At 34.9% G+C, this 19773-nt stretch overlaps 1 protein-coding gene across 2 annotated transcripts in view; it reads left to right on the top strand.

The window, feature by feature from the left end:
- LOC105836684 (transcription factor AP-2-epsilon) overlaps positions 1 to 19773 on the top strand; it is a 106265-nt gene that overhangs the window by 82049 nt on the left and 4443 nt on the right. For both annotated transcript variants that reach the window (XM_028194224.2, XM_012680882.3), the window contains exons 6-8: positions 5796 to 5914; positions 18932 to 19073; positions 19492 to 19663. In XM_028194224.2, coding sequence (XP_028050025.1) covers positions 5796 to 5914; positions 18932 to 19073; positions 19492 to 19663 — 433 coding nt within the window. The remainder of the gene's footprint in view (positions 1 to 5795; positions 5915 to 18931; positions 19074 to 19491; positions 19664 to 19773) is intronic.

Here is a 19773-nt window from a genome sequence, read left to right as displayed (position 1 = left end):
ATCGCCGTGTAAGCGACCAGATATACTTCCACGCACTCCATACGACTTTTTACGGGGGATTCTCGCTTTATCTGTTTCTCTCTCTCTCTTTCTCGCAACAGGCATTACGAAATTACCGTTGAGACAAAATCGCGCGCGCTTTGCTCCATTACTTCAGAATCCTCCGGAAAAATGCACAATAGAAAAATGCATAATATTGCAAAAAAACTCATAGAACAGACTTGACAAATTTATTATAAAACATATTAATGTATTAGATATTGAATATATCTGATTAAACGATAACAATATTTTTTTAATGATTCCAAGAAATTTGCATGAAATACAATTAACGGATTTTCTACAAAACCTAACAAATCCAACAAATCCATTAAATCTGTAAAAAATTTCGCATATTCAAGTTATTCATTGTATACATAATAGTAATTTTTTCTAGACACATAATAAAAACAAGGTTTGTACATTTTAATATCTTTTTTTTTAATTGTAAGGATATAATAACAGGGTTATTATATCCTTTTTTATCCAAATTATTTGAATTCTCTAATAAGCTTTATCGAGTCAATAAATCTACATTGTTCATCGCGAAATATGTGTCTGAAGAAAAGCGACACGCACTTTTCACGGTGGAAAAAAAAAGGGGGAACGTGCGTATCGCACGAACCGTTCCGTCGCGGTGATGAAGCGCGGCAAATCTTTTCTTGCCGCGGCGCGTATCGCTAATAAAGCGGACCGATCCATACCGCCGATGCAAATGAGACATTAATAACGCGGCTGCGAGTGTCAATTCTTCGGCGAGCGAGCGAACGAGCGAGCGCGCGCGCCTCGAGGCGAGCGCGGTATCTCGCGCGGCGGCCGTGACGTTATAATTCATCCGTTCGCATAGCGATGTGACCGATAATTACACGCGCGTTGGTCCGAGACTCGCCACCATAGATTTCTTTCTCTCTCTCTCTCTCTCTCTCTCTCTTTCCTCTTCTTCGTACGCTCCTTTTGTCTCTCCTATCTTGTTCTCGTTTTCGTTCGTGGCGACCCGCGTCCACGAGAGGTCCAGGATCGTCGCTCGCAATATGCCGCGAGAGATCGCCCCACGAAGATCGATTGCGCCGCCGCCGTATCGCTCTCCTCACGGCGCACGCACGTGTGTGCGCGAGCACGCTCTTGCTGAAGGTATACGCGCCTTCCGTTTTTGTTTTCTCACACCGACCGATTTTCGATCGCCCTGAGCATATGTTTCGCAACATACGCTCTCTCAGCATGCTCTATTTATTCTTCTCGTTGCACACATATACGCACACCTTGTTCTCCGTGTGCATATGAATCGGGCACCGGCATCCTGCTACCAATTGTTTATGTCTACTGGAGATATCGCAAACTCGCAATCATAAGATTTGTCGGATAAACGAGTCAACAATAGTACTGTCAATTGGCTTCTTTGTTAAGAGGCGGGTGGGTAAATACAAAGTAAAAGCGAATAAGTGCATAAACTGCAATCAAAAAACTTGTCGGAATGATAACTGAATATCAAAACATACAAAAGCTCGCGACAGTTGAGAAGAGCAGCGTTTCAGTTTAGTTTACAAGTAGATTATTATTCGAACCTATCTCTTTTGCGAATCGTTATACATATTTAAAAACTTCACATGTATGTTTCTAATGCATTCTCCGCAAAATTTTTTTCACGTTTAACATATTCTGAGATGTGCAGCCTTCAAATTACGACGCAAAATATCTATTAGGTCCGCGCTCATCCAATCTGAAATTTACCTGGGACCAGCAAAATTCTCACCTGCTCCGTAAATTGCTATCGGATACCGGCAGTCTTCTACCTTTGGCCACCATCTGCTTGGAAGTCTGAAAATCGAGCGCCAAGGTCACCAAGCTCGTAAACGTGGCTGACTTCTGCCGGAGGACAGAAATTTTGTCGATCTAGAATCTATTAGTTTGTTTTTCTATTATATATCGCGATGTATTCAGATTAGAAGAGATTATGCGCATATTAATTATTATGTAAGCCACAATCATAATAACATTGTAGTTAAGTTTCACTTTTGTGACAAAAAAATAATAATAGCGTAGAAAATTTATCGCATATTATTTTACGGCGTGACTCTTATTATGAATCTCTTAACTGTAGAAATAAAGTGCTGATCAATCAATCAATTTATCGATCTAATTTATTTACGTGAGCGACATTACTTGCTCGATCGGCTAAGAGACTTCGACAAAAAAAAATTCAAAACAGTTTTTTGAGCCATCAGAAGATTCTATTCTACTTTAGCTCGATTATAATTATCTAGTCACTTATAAATTAAACTGTAAATTGTAGTTATTTGGTTTTATGAAGGATAGAGAGAGAAATCTAGCAATTTAATTTATGTTATTAATATTTTGTATTAATATTAGTAATTTATATTATTTATTATTCTAGAGGTAAATAATATATAAACGTTGCTTCTATATCAATAAAAAGTTCTAGAAAATTAATTTACACATGACTACAAAATATCAATAACTGAAAAAATATATTAATATATCTTATAAAACATATATGTACCTTTGATAATTTCTATTTTTAATATATCAAGTACAAAATGAAAAAAAAAAGTTAACTTTAAATATTTTACAGTAAATTGTCTGTAACATTTCGTTCGCACATGCATATGTTATACTTTATTGTTTCCGTCCTACTTTTGCGAAACGAGCGACGCGAAGGATATTTGAATGAATCGCGATCATGATCGAGTCCTTCGGTTTTTTAACATCGCGTGGACGATTAACGATGCTAGGCGTTCGAGGATGTCTCGAGCAATCAGGGGGAGCAAGGAATTCTGCCATTCAGAATCTTCCTATCGGAATCGGCGTCGAGGGTTGCAAGTCTCGCGGAAACCCTTACAGAGAACGATGCGTCTGAGTGGGACGAGGATTCTTCTCGGGACAAGTCTCCCGTAACGAGTAATGAGTCGCAGCATCGTTCTCGTCACGTATCGAGGCAACGGCGATCGTTAAGCACCGAGAATTCGATCCGGTCGCACGATTCCATTTTCGTGGTCAATTACATTTCGTCGAAATTCTTCCGCCGCGCATCGGAATTGGCCCACGTCTGCTCGATCTGTATCCGAAGGTATATTATCTGTAACCGAAGACGATTGTCATGTCGCTTGATGAAACCAGTTTTAAAATATGCATACATTCACATATAGCTTGATTATGATTTACCGTGAGGATATCTATATGGATGAAAACTATATATAGATCGCCCATTGACAACTTTTAGTAGTTCTGTCAGTCTGATATCAGATCTTGAATTTTTGATCGTAATATGTGATAATATAATTTAAGAGAAGGAAAAAAAAACTACACAAGTTACAAAATTACATGAGCGATTGTTGTGTAATAAAATAATTTAAATTAATTTAAATTCTTGACAATTGTTGAAAGTTTTAACATATCATAAAATATATATCCATCTTTAACGAATACTTATAAATCAAAAAGAATACAGAATGGTGATTTATACGTTTTATGTATATTACTACATGTTTAAGATAAGAGTGCCGAAATATTTTATGTGTACATTTAAATGTATCTTTAATATATAAAAGTTTTCGAGACATATAAAAATCATGTTCTTAATCGCAGGAGTAATTAATGTAGAAATAATTATTCGCTTTCTCTTCGGTTCTGTCTAAAAAGAAATGCAATGTCGTTTAATAACACGGAAGTTGCGATTCAAAGAAAGACAAAACGAAGAAAACGCCCATGGAACATAAATTCGGAGGAGCCGATATTAAGAATCCATAGCGGTAAAACGTATTAATTACCGTGCGCGGCGAAAGATTACCAGGCGGACCGGGCCGAACCGAACAAAGGTAGGCGATACGCGTTACCGTTATAACAGGCCGAGATGATGGATGGACAGGGTGTGTTAAGAAAGAAGTCTCTGCTACTATCGCGTTCCCGTTGGTGTTCCACGAAAAAATTTACTTCGCTACTTCTTACTTTTCGCCGGTGGATTAACGACACGAAGTCGCTGTCCGGTTGTAAAAGAATTAATACGCAGTTTTTTGATGATGTCTCGATAGACTTCGTCCGAATCATCCGATCCGAAAGGAACACATGGTACGCGGCCGATACGTTAGTCTTAAAGAGGACGATTATTATTTTTGATATGAAAGTATTTAATTAACAAATGCTGTTTATTTTTTTATAAAATTTATGTAAAAAGAAACGCTTATTTATACGATACGATATTAATGCAAGTAAACTACTTGTGTTGTTCAACATTGAAAAGACATGCTTTTTATCCTTATATTCTTTAATGAAGAGCCATTTATGTTTAGCTAATGAAGCTATTTTTTTAAGTATTTAACTCAGAAATTACCAGCTTGCTCTTCATTTATAATTAGTGTTTAAATTACGGTCTCATAAATTTTAGTCTTAGTGTGTTTCGTTATCCTTAAAGGCTCTTTCAGAAGCAGCGCGGATAAATAGCGCGTCTGATTGACCAAAATCAGCGAATTACACAGCGAAGAGTTCTTAACTTTAATCAATCGTGAAACATAAAGGCATCATCTTTACGATCATACACGGGGCGTTACGTCGTTTAATGATCAACCCAGATACACGTGTCAGAGGAGACCACAGAATGTCGTTAAAAAAATTCTATTCGCCTGATGTGCTTGCGCCAAGGCTTGAATAGCTCACTTTGTGCGACGAACACAGTGCTCCTTTCTTTCACAGGTTCTATCCTATTCCACAAAATGCACGTGCACAAACGGTACGGAGCGCATCCTCGAGCGCGCGTCGAGCTTGCTCAATTGCCGATGACATACGTAGCTCGCGGATTATGCTAATCCAACCGTATTTCCCTCTCGTTGCCGCCGTCCCTCTCGCACCTCGATTTCATCTTTTTAGAGATCACGAAATGATTAATGGAGGAGTTCCGTTTCGAAATTCTCACGCGCCGGAACGGGTCAAAACGTGGGCGTTTCGCGTGTGCCCGAACAAGTATTTAGCGAACGGTAGAAAAATAATTGATCGACAAATATGATGATGAACCCATGAATCTCTTGTTTTATAACGTACGTCAATTTCTCGTGTTAGAATAAATCAAGTCAATAATCGCTGACGTAACCGTGTCAGCTTGGGTACGGTTTTTCAACCTTTTAATTCGTGATACATTAAATAACGAACCAAACTTTTTAGTCATTTCATTAGTTTCTCTCTCTTTTTCCCCCTTTCTTTTTAACACAATTTTATATTATAATATATGTAATTGTCTACTGCCATCATGACATTAATAAACAAAAATAAAAAGTAAAGTTCTACTGTTTTTTATAATATATATTTTATACAAATTAGATATTTGTTTTAAAAGTAATTTTATTGCAATGATGACATTTTGACAATAATATATAAGAATAAATACAATGTAATTTTTGCTTGCATTGTACTTATTTTTTAATTTCAAAATTTTTTTTTAATTTTTGAGGTAAACTTGAAAACTTTACGTTACAGAAGCCGGTTAAATCCTGAGCTACGATATCACTATATGAGAGCTTTAACCGAATATTCAGCAATTTATACATCAAATATTAATAATATAAAATGCAGATGTAACACATTTAATTATGCTTCCAAAAAATGGAAAGATTCAAAAGATGTTTGAAAATATTTGAAAAAAATATATTTATCTAAAGCGCTATATATAATCTCATTTTAATATTTCAAAAAAGATTTATGAAATGATATATGAAGAAGCTTTATATAAAAATATATTTTGCATTTTTCAGGGCGAAATCAAAAAACGGTGGGCGTCTGCTTAGAGAAAAACTGGAAAAAATTGGTTTAAACCTGCCAGCCGGTAGAAGGAAGGCCGCCAACGTCACGCTCTTAACGTCATTAGTGGAAGGTGAGTGCTTTTATTTATTCCAAAAAATCGAATTACAAACTAATTAAAGAATTCATAAATAATACATTTAAAAAAATCGAATAACGTTAAAAACCGATAAATCTAAAGTGATTTAAATATATAACGTGTATTAGAGACTTCATAGGAATAATTATAAATATTAATATATTATTTGATTTATGATTTTGCTAAGCAGATATGATCGCCGGCATTACTATATACATACATTATACATGACTATTCCCTGATTTTCAAGTTTTTGATATTATTTTGCATACGAATTTTATGTACAAACTACCGCTTTCATTGAGTCGCGATCAAGGTGAAGGCCTTTCCGTTTGAAATAGAATTAAAATTTTACTTCTTAATAAGCTAATATATCTAAATCTTCATTTAATTTCAACTTGACTTTAACTTAATGATATACTGATTTAAAGTTTAGAAAGAATAAGAAAACGATAAAAAAGAAACAAATAAGAACGACAACCAACAAAATTTTGACCAGAGAAAAATCACGTTTAAATCGTTAAACGAATTGCTGTGCCTAAGAGAAAGCGTATATTTCCAGAACACCTGTATATGTTTAAAATGGTGGCCGATGTAAATTACTTCCTATTACTGATACATTGAAAATTAACAGACATTACGTTTGTCAGGCAAAACAGTATTAAGGTTGCTTGTAAACTACACAACGACCTCGTAAACTCTATTATATCTTACAGCAGGTACGGCATACACTCGTATCATAAAGCGTGCCGATGAAATCTTCTCTGTGAAATAACGCGAACGTAAAACCTCTTTTCTGCACGGTAATGGTGGATGCCTCCTTTTTCTTTACCGGTAATCGTTTTCCTCATTAGTAACATTGATCGTATCCGGTAGGAACGGCAAAAATGTACAACCAAACGGGAAGCTTCCTGCAAGGTATCCCAGTTCCGTAATGCGGTTACAATATTTACACGTAACTTTTACATCTCATACATTTGCGTAACGATGAGCCATCGATATTTTTACAAAAAGGTCATTAAAAGCGTTCACATGGCACAAACATCGTCATCTTGTAAATTAGTTTAATATATTACACAGAGAAAAATATATAAATAGAATGCATTAATTTTTCTAATAAATTTAAAATTTATTTTTTCTGTAGTAAAATTTATTGAAAGAACACTATATAATTTTTAATAGTTTGATAATTTAAAATAGTAATAATGTGAATTTTTTTTTAAAATAAAAATGAGATTTTATTGAATACTTATATATTTTTAAAAATTGTTTAAATATTAATAAAAATAATAAAATTATATATGAATAAGAATGGCATTTTAAATGTATGAGACAAAAGTTCTTTTAATATTAAATTAATATTCTTAATAATTTAGTTATATATCATTAATTTAATATTAAATTTCCGTCATACATAACTTGATCTGAATCAAGATATTTTGCTGAATTAATAGATTTATATTTTCTCGAGTAGATTTGTCAGTTATTTTCAATTTATTAAAAGTTCATCCAAATCTAAATGTACATTTTTATATTTCTATAGAATTTTTATTCCGCATTAAATTCAAGCTCTGCAAAAAGAGCTTTATTAATATAGTTTCTTTTCTCCAAAAATTTTAAGAAAATCATATTTTTAATCTATTCTTTATTCTTATATCTTTATTTAGACATAAAATATATTATTGTGCAAATTACCTGTGCGGTTCCTTACTAATCAGAGTCGATATCACGCAGACGACACATTAGCAATTGTAACTATAATTACACGTTTGCCTAGCGATTTATCGCGAGCGGTAAATGTAACGCTTTCCGATTTACGATCGCCGTAATTTGCAGAAGGTTATTTCTCGACGTTCGCCTCTTTACACCTCCCTCCTCCACTGTTCTCCGAAGAATTACATTCCTTGCGACGCCCACTTGTCTCGTAGGGCACAGTGATGAAATCATCTCTTTGGAATAGCGCGCACATCAAGGCGAATTTACACGGTCTGCGCTTGATGATCATCCTGAATGAGTCATTTAAGCGGCTGAATGGATTTTTGTTTAGACACGCGGCACCAGTTCCAAAGCGTCGCGAGATAGAACAAACCGACAAACAAAATATTATAAGAAAATTAAGACATTAAGAGTTCTGCCATCTCTATTTCACATATAACACGAACGTTTAATTTGAGATTTTATTTTTGTCTGCGTTATATATGAATTATATTTATTTTATTTAAAAAAGTTAATCTTATTTGCCTTTGTCATCCCTCAGCTTTCAATTTGATAATTAATTATTAATAGAACTATTGATGAATTTCTACTATTTAAATATATTAGATATTATGTTATGTATTATATTTAAAAAAAAGGTAGAAAGTAAAAAAGAAAGAAACTAAAATCGATCGACTTAACAATGTACTTATTGCAATAAAAATTTTAAAAATCTAAAAAAATGCACCATTATAAATTCGAGCAAATAAAAATAAAAATAAAGTCATTTTGACTACTTCGTTCTAGTATTAAGGAGATCTTCTAAATTGGCGGGTCAAAAAAAATCGATTTAGTTTAGTTCCAATAATAATCACATTTGTTTAATAATAAAATCGGGATGATTCTCAAACAAACTTGTACCAATGCCACGCAGACCAAGATCTTAATCAAATTAGATTAAAATAAACCTTGGTTCGTTGATGTCAGATCAGTAGGGAGGACGCAACCCCTGCAACTACACAGAAAAAAAATGTAATATAGCCAATAACATATGTGATTGCGGGCTGCTACATAAAATACTCAATACAATAATATTTGCTATTAATACAAGTACAATGTTGATACTGCAATAGCATATATGATTGTATTGAGTATATCTGTAATTGGCAACTCGCAATAACATATCTTATTGAATATATTACTTTTTTTTCAGTGTATAAATAGAACATTACAGTAAAGTATAAAACAAAATTTTTTTTAATCACGCTGAGTTTATAAATATCTCTTCAGTTACATTAATAATAAAGATAAAAAGTTAAAGTTTTATAAAGATACAGAAGTAATAAATATACATAACTAGTATCCTAGATTGTTGGTCAATTCCGAGCAAACAATTTATAAAAATAAAACCTATGAGATAACCCTTCAAATTAGAAGACCTCTTAATTTTGAGAAACTAGCAAAATAGTTCCACTTCCATTCTTGTTCTCTTCCGACTTATCTAATTCATCGCGCTTTCATTTCTGAATGATGCTCTCGGACGATCATCAAAGGCAGAGCACGTAAACTCGGCTTTAGAAACGTCGCTTTCGTCCTTCCGCGTTATGACAGTAACAACGAGTGCAGAGGCTTTTTGCACCGGATACAGGACCATTGCGCGCGACTAATCAGAGAGAGAGAAAGAGAGAAAGGGAAAGGAGGAGAGAGAGAGACTCCTACGGGATACCCCATCTGCGCGAGAGAGCGCTTAATAACGAGCGCGCAACAAATGCTTACGCGCGCGTACAATCGCCTTCCCGCACCTTCCGCCGCAGCAGCACCCTAATGACGCGCCTGGAAGTTTGTTAGAGTGTTGGCACGGACGTTGATTATAATTTATGGTCGGCGGGCCTTCCATAAAACATCGGCCGTGCTTTTCTTTCCGAGGCGCGGCGAAGCAGCGGCCAGACTTGGCAGCGACACGCGTGCGAGTGCTTGTAACGCTCCGCGAAGAGAATGGAGAACTCACGGAGAAGATTCGAGGATGTACACTTTGTCAGGATGCAACGAACAAAACACGTCCAAAATTTCCTAGAAAATTCCAGAGAAATTTTTCCTGTCTCTTAAAAAAGAAAATTTAGCTTTTAAGGATAAAAGTTGGCTTATCAAAACTTTCCGAAAAATTTCTATTTATTTTATAGATGTGCCAGTGGAATTCTCAAGTCTGTAATACATACTTTGGAATTAAGTCGTGCTACTTTCTTATATCAAAATAATTTACATATTCGTCTGATAATTATAGGTTACTTACTCTCAAGCATTTTTTAAATTATTCTTTTAAATTCCTTTCGATATATCGAAGTAAATGTTTATTATATCCCTTTGATATATACATACATATATGTACATCCCGAATAAAAAATACATTTAAATCACGAATTCTCGATTATTTTTGAGAGTCGTTTTAAAAACTTGTAAGATTTCCGTGGCATGACAAAATTCAACAGTATACTTTTTTCTTTTAGTTATATTTCTATGTTTATATTAAATATAAACTATAACATGATTAAGACTGACTTCCCACGTTTACCATTCGCTCCTGAAATAAGCACAATTACTTTTGTTTATCACTACTGTTGAGATCTATAAAGAAAACTCCATCTTTGCGGTCCGCCAATTGGTGGACTCTTGGTTTTAAGTAAGCATGAAACTTTGCACTGAATTGATTAACATTTTACGATATGCAAATTCGAGATAATAAATCGCACTACGTTCTACAATCTGCCAGCAGCCGTGCTGCTATAAACCGCCGCATTGTTGTGGTATCGTAAATTGTGCATAAACCGCGATCTGTCGATTTATATCTGCCATTAGCCATCGAACAAACAGCATTCGGGACGCGTTTTAGTGATGTTGCACCATGCATATCTCGCGGATTGCAAATGAATAACAGCTTTGATAAAGCTGGATGGCCATTCCCTGAATTCCCTAAATTCCCTATACGCGAGCGTCCCCGCATTCGAAAGAAATAAAAAGAATAAAAACATGAAAAGTAGTTAATTTATTCGCGTTCATCGACATCATCTCCTCTTTCCGGTTATTAATTCAGCCTACCGCCAGCGCCGGGAAACAACTTCAAAAATACGCATATAATTATCATTTGCATACACTTCGTGTACGAGTCTGCCGAGAGATTAGGACGATCGCTGTTATTAAGCGATCAAAAATCACGTATAATGTATCTGTAAACATATAGATTTACGACAGCTCTTTGCGGCGATCCCGTTTCTTAATTGATACTTGAGCTTCTAGCGCGCTTTAATGACAGGGGAGATGTCTCAACGGTAGTGATGAACTAATGACACCGGTCGAAATTTTCTTTTTCCTCTATGCGGTCTAGTATAAAATGTGATCTTGCACATAAAATCGATATAACATCCTGCATTTTAGATTTGAAAGACTGACGCAGTGTTCTGTGAACAATAAAGAAATGATTCACAGATCATTTAGAAGTTTTAATTCGTAACCTACCGCGTGAGACAAAAAAAGAAAGTTAAAAAAATAAATTTATCTAAGGCTCTTCGATTTTATATAAACACTTATATTATAAATTTGTACAGTTAAAAAACAGACAGCTTTTTTATTACACCTAATTTACATTGAAAATCTGCGACTTGTAAATTGATAAAAAAAAAATAGACCCAATGATTTCCTAATAACATAATTTATTCGCATGACGGCGATAACGAATCGCAATTATTTACGTTTTATCGTTCTTATCTGTCGTAAGCCTAATATTTCTTTTATATTTAATATTCTCGTTTATATCGCGCAAAGGTGATAATCACTTAAGAAAAAAATGAACTTTAACCGATATAAAGTGAACCAATAAATCAGGTTAATGAATTCAAGAATCGAATTGATGCATTAAGAATATATTTCCTTATTTCTAGTTCTGCTTACGTAAATTCTCTATTTGCAAATCACCGTTGCAGCAATCGCAGATTGCTGTCTTTGCTAGCCAATCAAGGAGAAACAGATGATTGAGTATACACGTGCCTCCCAGTTTTTGTGTAATAATTATACATTTGCGTATAGAGTAAAGTGAGAAGACCGTCAAACAGGCGCAAAAAAGTAATATATCTTAAAATAAATGCATTTAATTCCTATTAATGCGACAATTGTTACGCAACGATTCATCTAATTAGAAGAACAGCGGAACCTCATCCTTCAGCTAAAAGAATACCGATATGCGTGCGACAGCGAATGTCGTCAAAGGCGCTTACAGACTACGGCGAAAGTGTGGGAACCCGTGCGCGACACATAAGAGACACGTAGGTGTGCGTATACTCATGTGCGTACGTATATTTATCGCTTATGACGGCGTAATTCATACGTAAATTCGTGCCTGATCGTCGTACAGTGACACGACATATTCTCGTGCTCAAAGAGGGACTATACGCGAGTCTCTTAAAGAAATAGAATGTGCGAAACAATTCACGGCTCCACATGCATGGTATGTACAAAAAGTAATATAATTTATATTTTTTTAGATAAAAATTTAACAATAAGAGTAAAATAGAAGAATAAGAAATACAAATAAAGCGAGCAAAGTATTTTTGAACTTTTATTATCTGTATAAGAAACGAAACTATCTTAGATTGAAATATTTTAAGTTGATCCTATTCTAAATTTATTTTGTCATCACTTATTACACTAAATTAATTTTATTACATATAATAAAATCGTTTGACGAAGATCTTATATTGATCACCACGGAAATAATTAATTACGTATATAAAATTTCCGTTAGACACTTAAATAATATTTAGACAATATGTTTACTTAATACTTTCATATTTAACAGCTTGATTTTATGTTTAATAGTTGTACAGTTACATTTTATATCACGAGGATCCTACGTTAATCGACCAATCCCCTGTAATGTAACGTAGTGCAAAGAACGGAAGCGTTTAAATTCGGAGTTACGTCAAAAATAATTCCTAGAATCAAGAAATGCGTATTTTAGACGCGCTACACGCCTGTGTGTAGGTCCATCGCAGTCGACTTGTTGCGAAGTTTTAACCGGTATGAGAAACCGCAAGAGTATATCGGAACACGACGATCTCGTGGTACGCGGAAGAGAATTCCCGAAATCCTTCTCGCAGGTTCGATTATCAGGACGTATAATGGAACGTGATTTGCGGTCGAAGGCCGAGATGGAGCGCATCATATTGGCCATCGTTGTAACAGAACTCAGAGACGAATAAGGCTGTTCTATCGTCGACCCCTCTTCGGAGCGGCAAGCAAATTTCTGCGAGCATCGCTCCGATGATTCGAACGACCGTTCGATGAGAACGATCTCGTTATGAAAAAATATTTACAAACGAAAATAGAAAAAATCTAGTTGCGCTCAGTGCAATCGGTGTATTCCTTTTTAACATTATTTATATTACCAGTAGTTTTTACACTATATGTTAACTTTTTGCATTTTATAAAAATTATCATTTTTTTGTGTATAATAAAGATATCTAAGATGTTTGATATGTAAGAAAAAAAGATTCACAACTATTACTGAATAGTAGTTCCTTTCTTGATTCTTTTTTTTTCATTAAAATCGATATCTTATTAATACAAATTTAATTAAAGACCCGCTTAAAATTGGATACATTCTGACCTAATCGTACATCAACACTTGCTGGTAAAAAACAAAAAAATGTAATTCCTCGGCCATGTAATTAATAGCGCATTTTCCCGGCCGATCTTCTTGCTGCGCCATCACGTCAATTGTACAGCTTTTGATCGGCTGTCGATTGATTCGCGATCGACACTGTGAAGTCGTCAAGCAGCACCGGCCGTTCATCACACAATTCGCGCGAGTCACGTTACCCGCTCGTTCTCGTTCTCGTTTACCCGCGCACCGCTAATCTGGATCTCCCATCTGAGCGAGCTCCCTTAGCGGCAATCTGCGGCGTGCGGTTTACGAGTCCCTTCGTTTTATTGAGTCATATTCCCTCGTACTCGATAAGCCTGACATTCCTTCGCGTAGTGCCGTCGAATACGATTAACAATAATATTAAAATACTATGCGCTGTAATATTTTATTTCGACAACAAAATGATTTGCGTTTTGGTTAATTTATGTTATATTGATGACGCGTCAAATATTAACCGTCTTTTAATCAGATTTTTCTAAAGTTTATTCTATATTAAAACAGTACACATATCCTATTATGATCCAAATATGGAGTGAGTGATATATACACAGAAAAAAAAATATAAGCAAGAATATAAAATCTTTAAAGTATTTAATAATCTTGAATAGACATAACTTGTCCACATGAAGAAAATTTGTCTAGTTCCGAGAAAAATATATTCATCTTTATTAAAAAATAATTTTCTTGGATGAAGAAAAAAATATCGGACAAGGAATAACACAATATTTTCAAACCAAGAATATTTCTTAATACTATTGTTATCAAAACAATTAAAATATTGTTTCCTTTTTAGATAAAATTATAGTATCGAAATAAAAATATAATTTGATGAAATTTAAGACTACCAGACTCTTAAAAGATTTTATATTCTTATTTATACGAGTATATGAGACGATGATTATTGAATTGATACTAATTTTTTCTGTCTATATAAAGCAATGTATGTAAGTAATATATGCAATGGAATATGTAACTTTCTTTTATATGATGTGATATCAGACACTTTTTGTAACTCTATCAAAGCTTACTTTTTTAATAACGATTAAAATTTATTAACGTTCCGTGCTGAGGTGTTCCGTTGGGTAGGTGTTCGATTAAGCGCGCCACGAGAATCTCTCAAAGACGCAGAATACAATGCGATAAAACGCAAGACATATGTTCACATTTGCGATCATAATCGTAAACGTTTCGCAGCACGCGCACGTCGGTGAAGTAAAAATCGCCGACGGACACGCTAATTTACTTAAAAGAGATTAGAAGAAGGAGTGGAGATACGACGCGGAGGGAGATATGCAAATCTCCGTTGCGGAAGAGTTGTCCGTGGCAGGCTAAAGCGTAGCCGAAACGACCTGTTGCACCTCGCGCCGAAGGTGAGGGGCGAAGGGTTGGAAATTTGCACCACGTCCGACGATGTCGATAAGATCGCCGATAGTTAACTTACTGTCGGTTTTGCGCACCTAATACGAGAATTCCGTAGAAAACGCGACGGCGAAAACGCACGTGGTATCCACATCGATAAATATCGCATGAAACTATAATATTATACGGCTTACATCGTGGGATACTCGTTTCGTGAAAGATCTTTCCCTTGCCCAAGAGATAATCTCCGTTCTAGCTTCTAGTCTTTTTTTTTTTTTTATTCTATCAAGCTCGTATCAATAAAATGATAGAGATCGAAATAGGAAATTATAAGGTTTTTCCTTTTAAAAGAAAATTTTTCTAGATTATTTTACGAACGTTTCCCCCTAAAAATTAGGTATTCATCCATCTTTGAATTTAGATAAATCCATTTAATGCAAAATGAAGAAATTTTTAACAAGTCATCTTTCCAATAACTAATGCATGCGTCAGAAGTGTTCAATCACGCTAGCCTGTTTTTCTTCTTCGTGCCTTTAAATTAGAATGCGAATTTACGTCAGTCAATCAGTCATCTATGCGTAATTAACTATTTTCAAAACATGTGAATATTCTTATTAAAACGCGGTTTTGTTCTATTTGCTAAGTATAATGAGAACAAAAGGAACAAAAATCCATTCAAAAGATAACAAACGGACATTACCGATCTCTTTAATCCGAAAAAAAAAACCGATAAATGCTTAAATGGCCGATCAAAAACATTTGAATAGAAAGTTCCAATTAGAAAATATCCGATCGGAATTTTCTAATCGAATACTTTTAATCGGTCATGTTGGTCTTTACGAGAGATCGGTAATATATCCGTTTATTACTTTTTGAACGGATCACTTTTCTCAGTGTATGTGTCTGTCGCTTCACTGTTAAGCGATTAGGTGTATTAGGTACGAATAATACCGAGCGATTTGTAGTTTAGATGGAAATTAAAGATATTACTTCTTCCTATATATATTCTGTCTTACGTACGTTCTTATTGAATACATTAAGCGAGAGCATAATGGAATTACGTAAAATCAGTGCGAGTGGCAACATTACACATGCAACATTGTGTAACGTTAAACAACGCAAAACATCGGCAGTTTCAAACTACTTACATGCTTTTCATAGCTGCGTTAGCAGTATCTCGTTTCGCTTAATGCGTATGCTCGCTGCGCATTTTTTCTTTCTCTCTCTCTCTCTTTCTTTTCTCTCTCGTTGCGACCGCAGTAAAAAACTTTACTACACAAAGCATTACAACAGGTCCAGCATAAACACGTGGGATCAATGGCGCGGTCTATTAAAATAACGACGGTTGCGACCGCACGAACCGTAATTTATGTCACATAAAATAGAACAATGACGTATACGCAAAGTGCAGTCCAAATTATATATATATGTGTGTGTGTGTGTGTAGCAGCAGTGTGTCCGACATTCGAAATTTCAAACTATTGTTGGAAATTACGACGCAGTTTCGCGTATCAAATGGATATGTCCAAGCGTATTATAAAAACGTAAATAATAATCATAAATACAGCAAGATCCGCTGTACGTGTAGAATAGAAGAGGAGCGTTGCGGTTTTGGCATATAATTCATTTATGCCATTCTTGTCATCATTCTTGATGATAATGTAAGAATCACAGGACGTATTTTTTATTCCGGCAGCTACGACGAGAGCAGATTTATTTACGACGTTACAAAATCGTAACACCGTAATGAGACAAGAGCATGTCTTGTGTCTGTTAAAGGGATGAGGCTTTGTCACTATCGCTGAGAACTCGCTGTTCCACGACTGTCCGTCGTACTTTATCTCGACCCAGTAAATATAAAAGTATAACCATAAAAATCTCCGAATACAATTAATTTTACGTCCGTTACAAATGAGCTTCCGTAAATTGTTCTGCCCGCAAAACGGCTGATAGTAACAATCCGCATGGCTGAAGGCAATAAGCATCGCATACTTTCACATGTATCGATACGACGATTAAATTTTATGAGGTCCATGGTATTTTCAATCGTGTCGCGCAACCTAAGTGCAACGCATTAAGGCAAAGAAGAAAAAAAGAATATTTCAAATATAACTTCTGCGGCGATCTAGGCGGTTGCCCAGGGCTACGTGCGAGTAACTACAAGATTCTTGCGCGAGTAACAATCCTTTGCAGTCATTATATCGAAATTAGAAGGTTGTCGGTCATGTACGACGGTCTTGCTAGGATCTCATTATTTCCCGCGTCCGAAATTGGGCCGGCACTTAGAACGCCACTAGACGGCTATTAGTATGTGAGAAATATGCACAAATGTACACGGCCATTACTAATGCGGCCGTTCACGTTTGTCGGCGGCCTCTCGTGCCACAAAGAATTCGCGTGTGTAGGGATTCTCTCGTGCGGAACCCTCGCTTCTAGTGAACCCGAATTAAACGACAATTTGAAATCTCGTGCGTTTCGCAGGCGTTCCTGTAAGCTATAAAGGTGCATCATAACTCGTTAATTTCGATCCACTTCAAATGTATTTAAAATTGAATTTTAAACGTTACAATCGTGAATACAAATTTGGCAAAAAGATGTTAAATCTCGTGCCTATTAAAAAAAAGGACATAATTTAAAAATTATTTTGGAATACTAAGAATAAAATCAAAATGGTTTAATTGCTTAATAACAATGTTGCAAGGATTCGTTAGCTTTTCTCCAAACGAGCACGAGTACGTTATCTTCGCGTACAAGAAATATTTCTGTTTTCCGTTACGGAGAGGAAAAAAGGGAAGCGTAGGTAGAATTGCGAAATTGAACAATTCGTTAACTGCAGGTGGCTGCGTCCGTTTGTAAGTCTCCGTTTCCGATCTCGTGGGTGATACACCCGGTGGTATATCTGCGGGCGGCTTTGCTTGGTTTATCGATAATAGCGCTCAGCAGGTCTACTTCCAGCTTGTATGAAAGACTTTACTTGCACACACATACCTACCTAATTACCTTCCATCATACCAAGAGATATAGAGAGAAAGAAGAGGGAGGGGGGGGAGAGAGAGAGAGAGAAGTTGCGGGGAATGCGCTTCAGAAGAGTAGAGAAACAAGCTCAAAAAAGGGAAGGGCGGCCCGCACATTAAAGAGAATGCGCGTTTCATTAACTGTAATTAGTTAATTTCGCTCTGCTTGTAGCATCGAGATCATTTAAAGATTTACTCCCATTTGTTTACAATTTATTAGATTTTGTAATGAACCCTATATTTAGCGTTTATTTTATCTTTTGCAAAAAAAAAAATTTGATCACGCTATATAGAAGCCGCATTAAACCATTCGATCAAGTCTGTATTAATTTTACAGATTTCATCTCTTCTAACAGCGAATATTTTATAAAAGATTATATTACAAATTTTAGAGTTTTAATGTAAATGTATCAGGGTATCAATCGGAACATTAGAAATATCGGGAAGGAATTTAAATTAAATTTCTGTCAATATTAATAAGTTTCTACTAAATAAAAATGTTAAAAAGCACAGCTTATTATTCATTAAGGTTATTTTATAAATGTTAACTCTTACAGATTATAAATAATTATAAATCTGTAAATCTATATTGAATAATGGAATTCTATGAATCTTTTTCACAAATCAAACTCCGTGTTTTGATTATACTGCAAGTATAATCTTAGAATCTCAATGTTAACATTGAAATCTTAATGTTAACATTAGAAGAAGCTAAATCAGGCCGATATTCATAGTGGAGTATTGTAATTAAAATCATGTTTAATACTATCTTAAGATGTCATCGACCAATTCTTAAGTCCCATTAGCATCTTAAGACATTATTAAAGTTGATCTTGAAATAAGATTCGATTATAAGGTACCACCCACATAGTCGAGAAAGAATTCAAGTTAAATTTTTAAATATATTTAAAACTAATAAATTGCTAAAAAGAACAGCGTTACTATTCATCAAATTATATTTATTGATATTAACTTTCACAGATTAATAATAATTATAAATCTATAAATCTCTGATAAATTTCTGAGAATCTATTATCGAACGACTGAGTTCTATAAATCTTCCTACTTGCAAATTTGGCAAGATGCTCATAAATTCGAGTTGTACTATTCGGAACTTGATGGACAGCATTTCGCAAGTCAAATAAAACTTCGCGATCGTTTTCATCGACCGTTATGCATACTCGCGCGTAGTGAGTTTACATAATGGCATCACGCGCATGTTATACGTGAATATTTTATTCTTTTCAGGAGAAGCCATTCACCTTGCCAGGGACTTCGGCTACGTTTGCGAAACCGAATTCCCTGCAAAGCAAGTCGCCGAGTACCTCAGTCGGCAGCATTGCGAACCACAAGACTCCTACAGGAGAAAAGAACTTCTTCATGCCACCAAGTAAGTATAAGCACTAGAGTTCTTAGAATAAGAGTTTGGAATTCGTCATTTTCAAGTTAATCCTGCTGCGCTTCTCTAAAAACTTTTTCAATTTAGCATCTATACAATTTTCACTAATAAAAAATTAATTTAATTTACATGTAGAAATGTTATTATAAATAAATTTATGTGTGTAGGATAAATAATAAGAAATATATTAAATTCTTTTGTAATTAGTCAACATATAACGGATCAATAAAAAATTACAAACTAAATATCCAAACTCTTATTGGAGAAATTCTAATAAGTACGAAATTTTTGCACTATTGCAAAAATTAATAATTAATCAAGTATTATTTAACCAAAATAATTATAATATCGACAATTGTTCCGCGTATTGTCACGAATAATCGATTTTTACGACTTTTGCTATTCTCAGACAAATCACCAAAGAGCTGATGGATCTTCTGAATCAGGACAGATCGCCACTCTGCAATACGCGGCCACAACATATCCTCGATCCTAGTATACAGAGACATCTCACTCATTTCTCTCTTATATCACACGGATTCGGAAGTCCTGCGATCGTGGCCGCTTTAACGGCTATACAGGTAACGAGATGGACAAATTTTTTTTCTCTTACAATTTCAAACATTTATATAAAAAGAAGTCTTTTCTCTAAAAATTCTTATCGACTAAATATGCCTAAAAATTAAATTTT

Source organism: Monomorium pharaonis, chromosome 2, assembly GCF_013373865.1.
Source record: "Monomorium pharaonis isolate MP-MQ-018 chromosome 2, ASM1337386v2, whole genome shotgun sequence".
NCBI lineage: Eukaryota > Metazoa > Arthropoda > Insecta > Hymenoptera > Formicidae > Monomorium > Monomorium pharaonis.
Note: the sequence above shows the minus strand (reverse complement) of the source record. Positions and strands in the feature narration are given on the sequence as shown.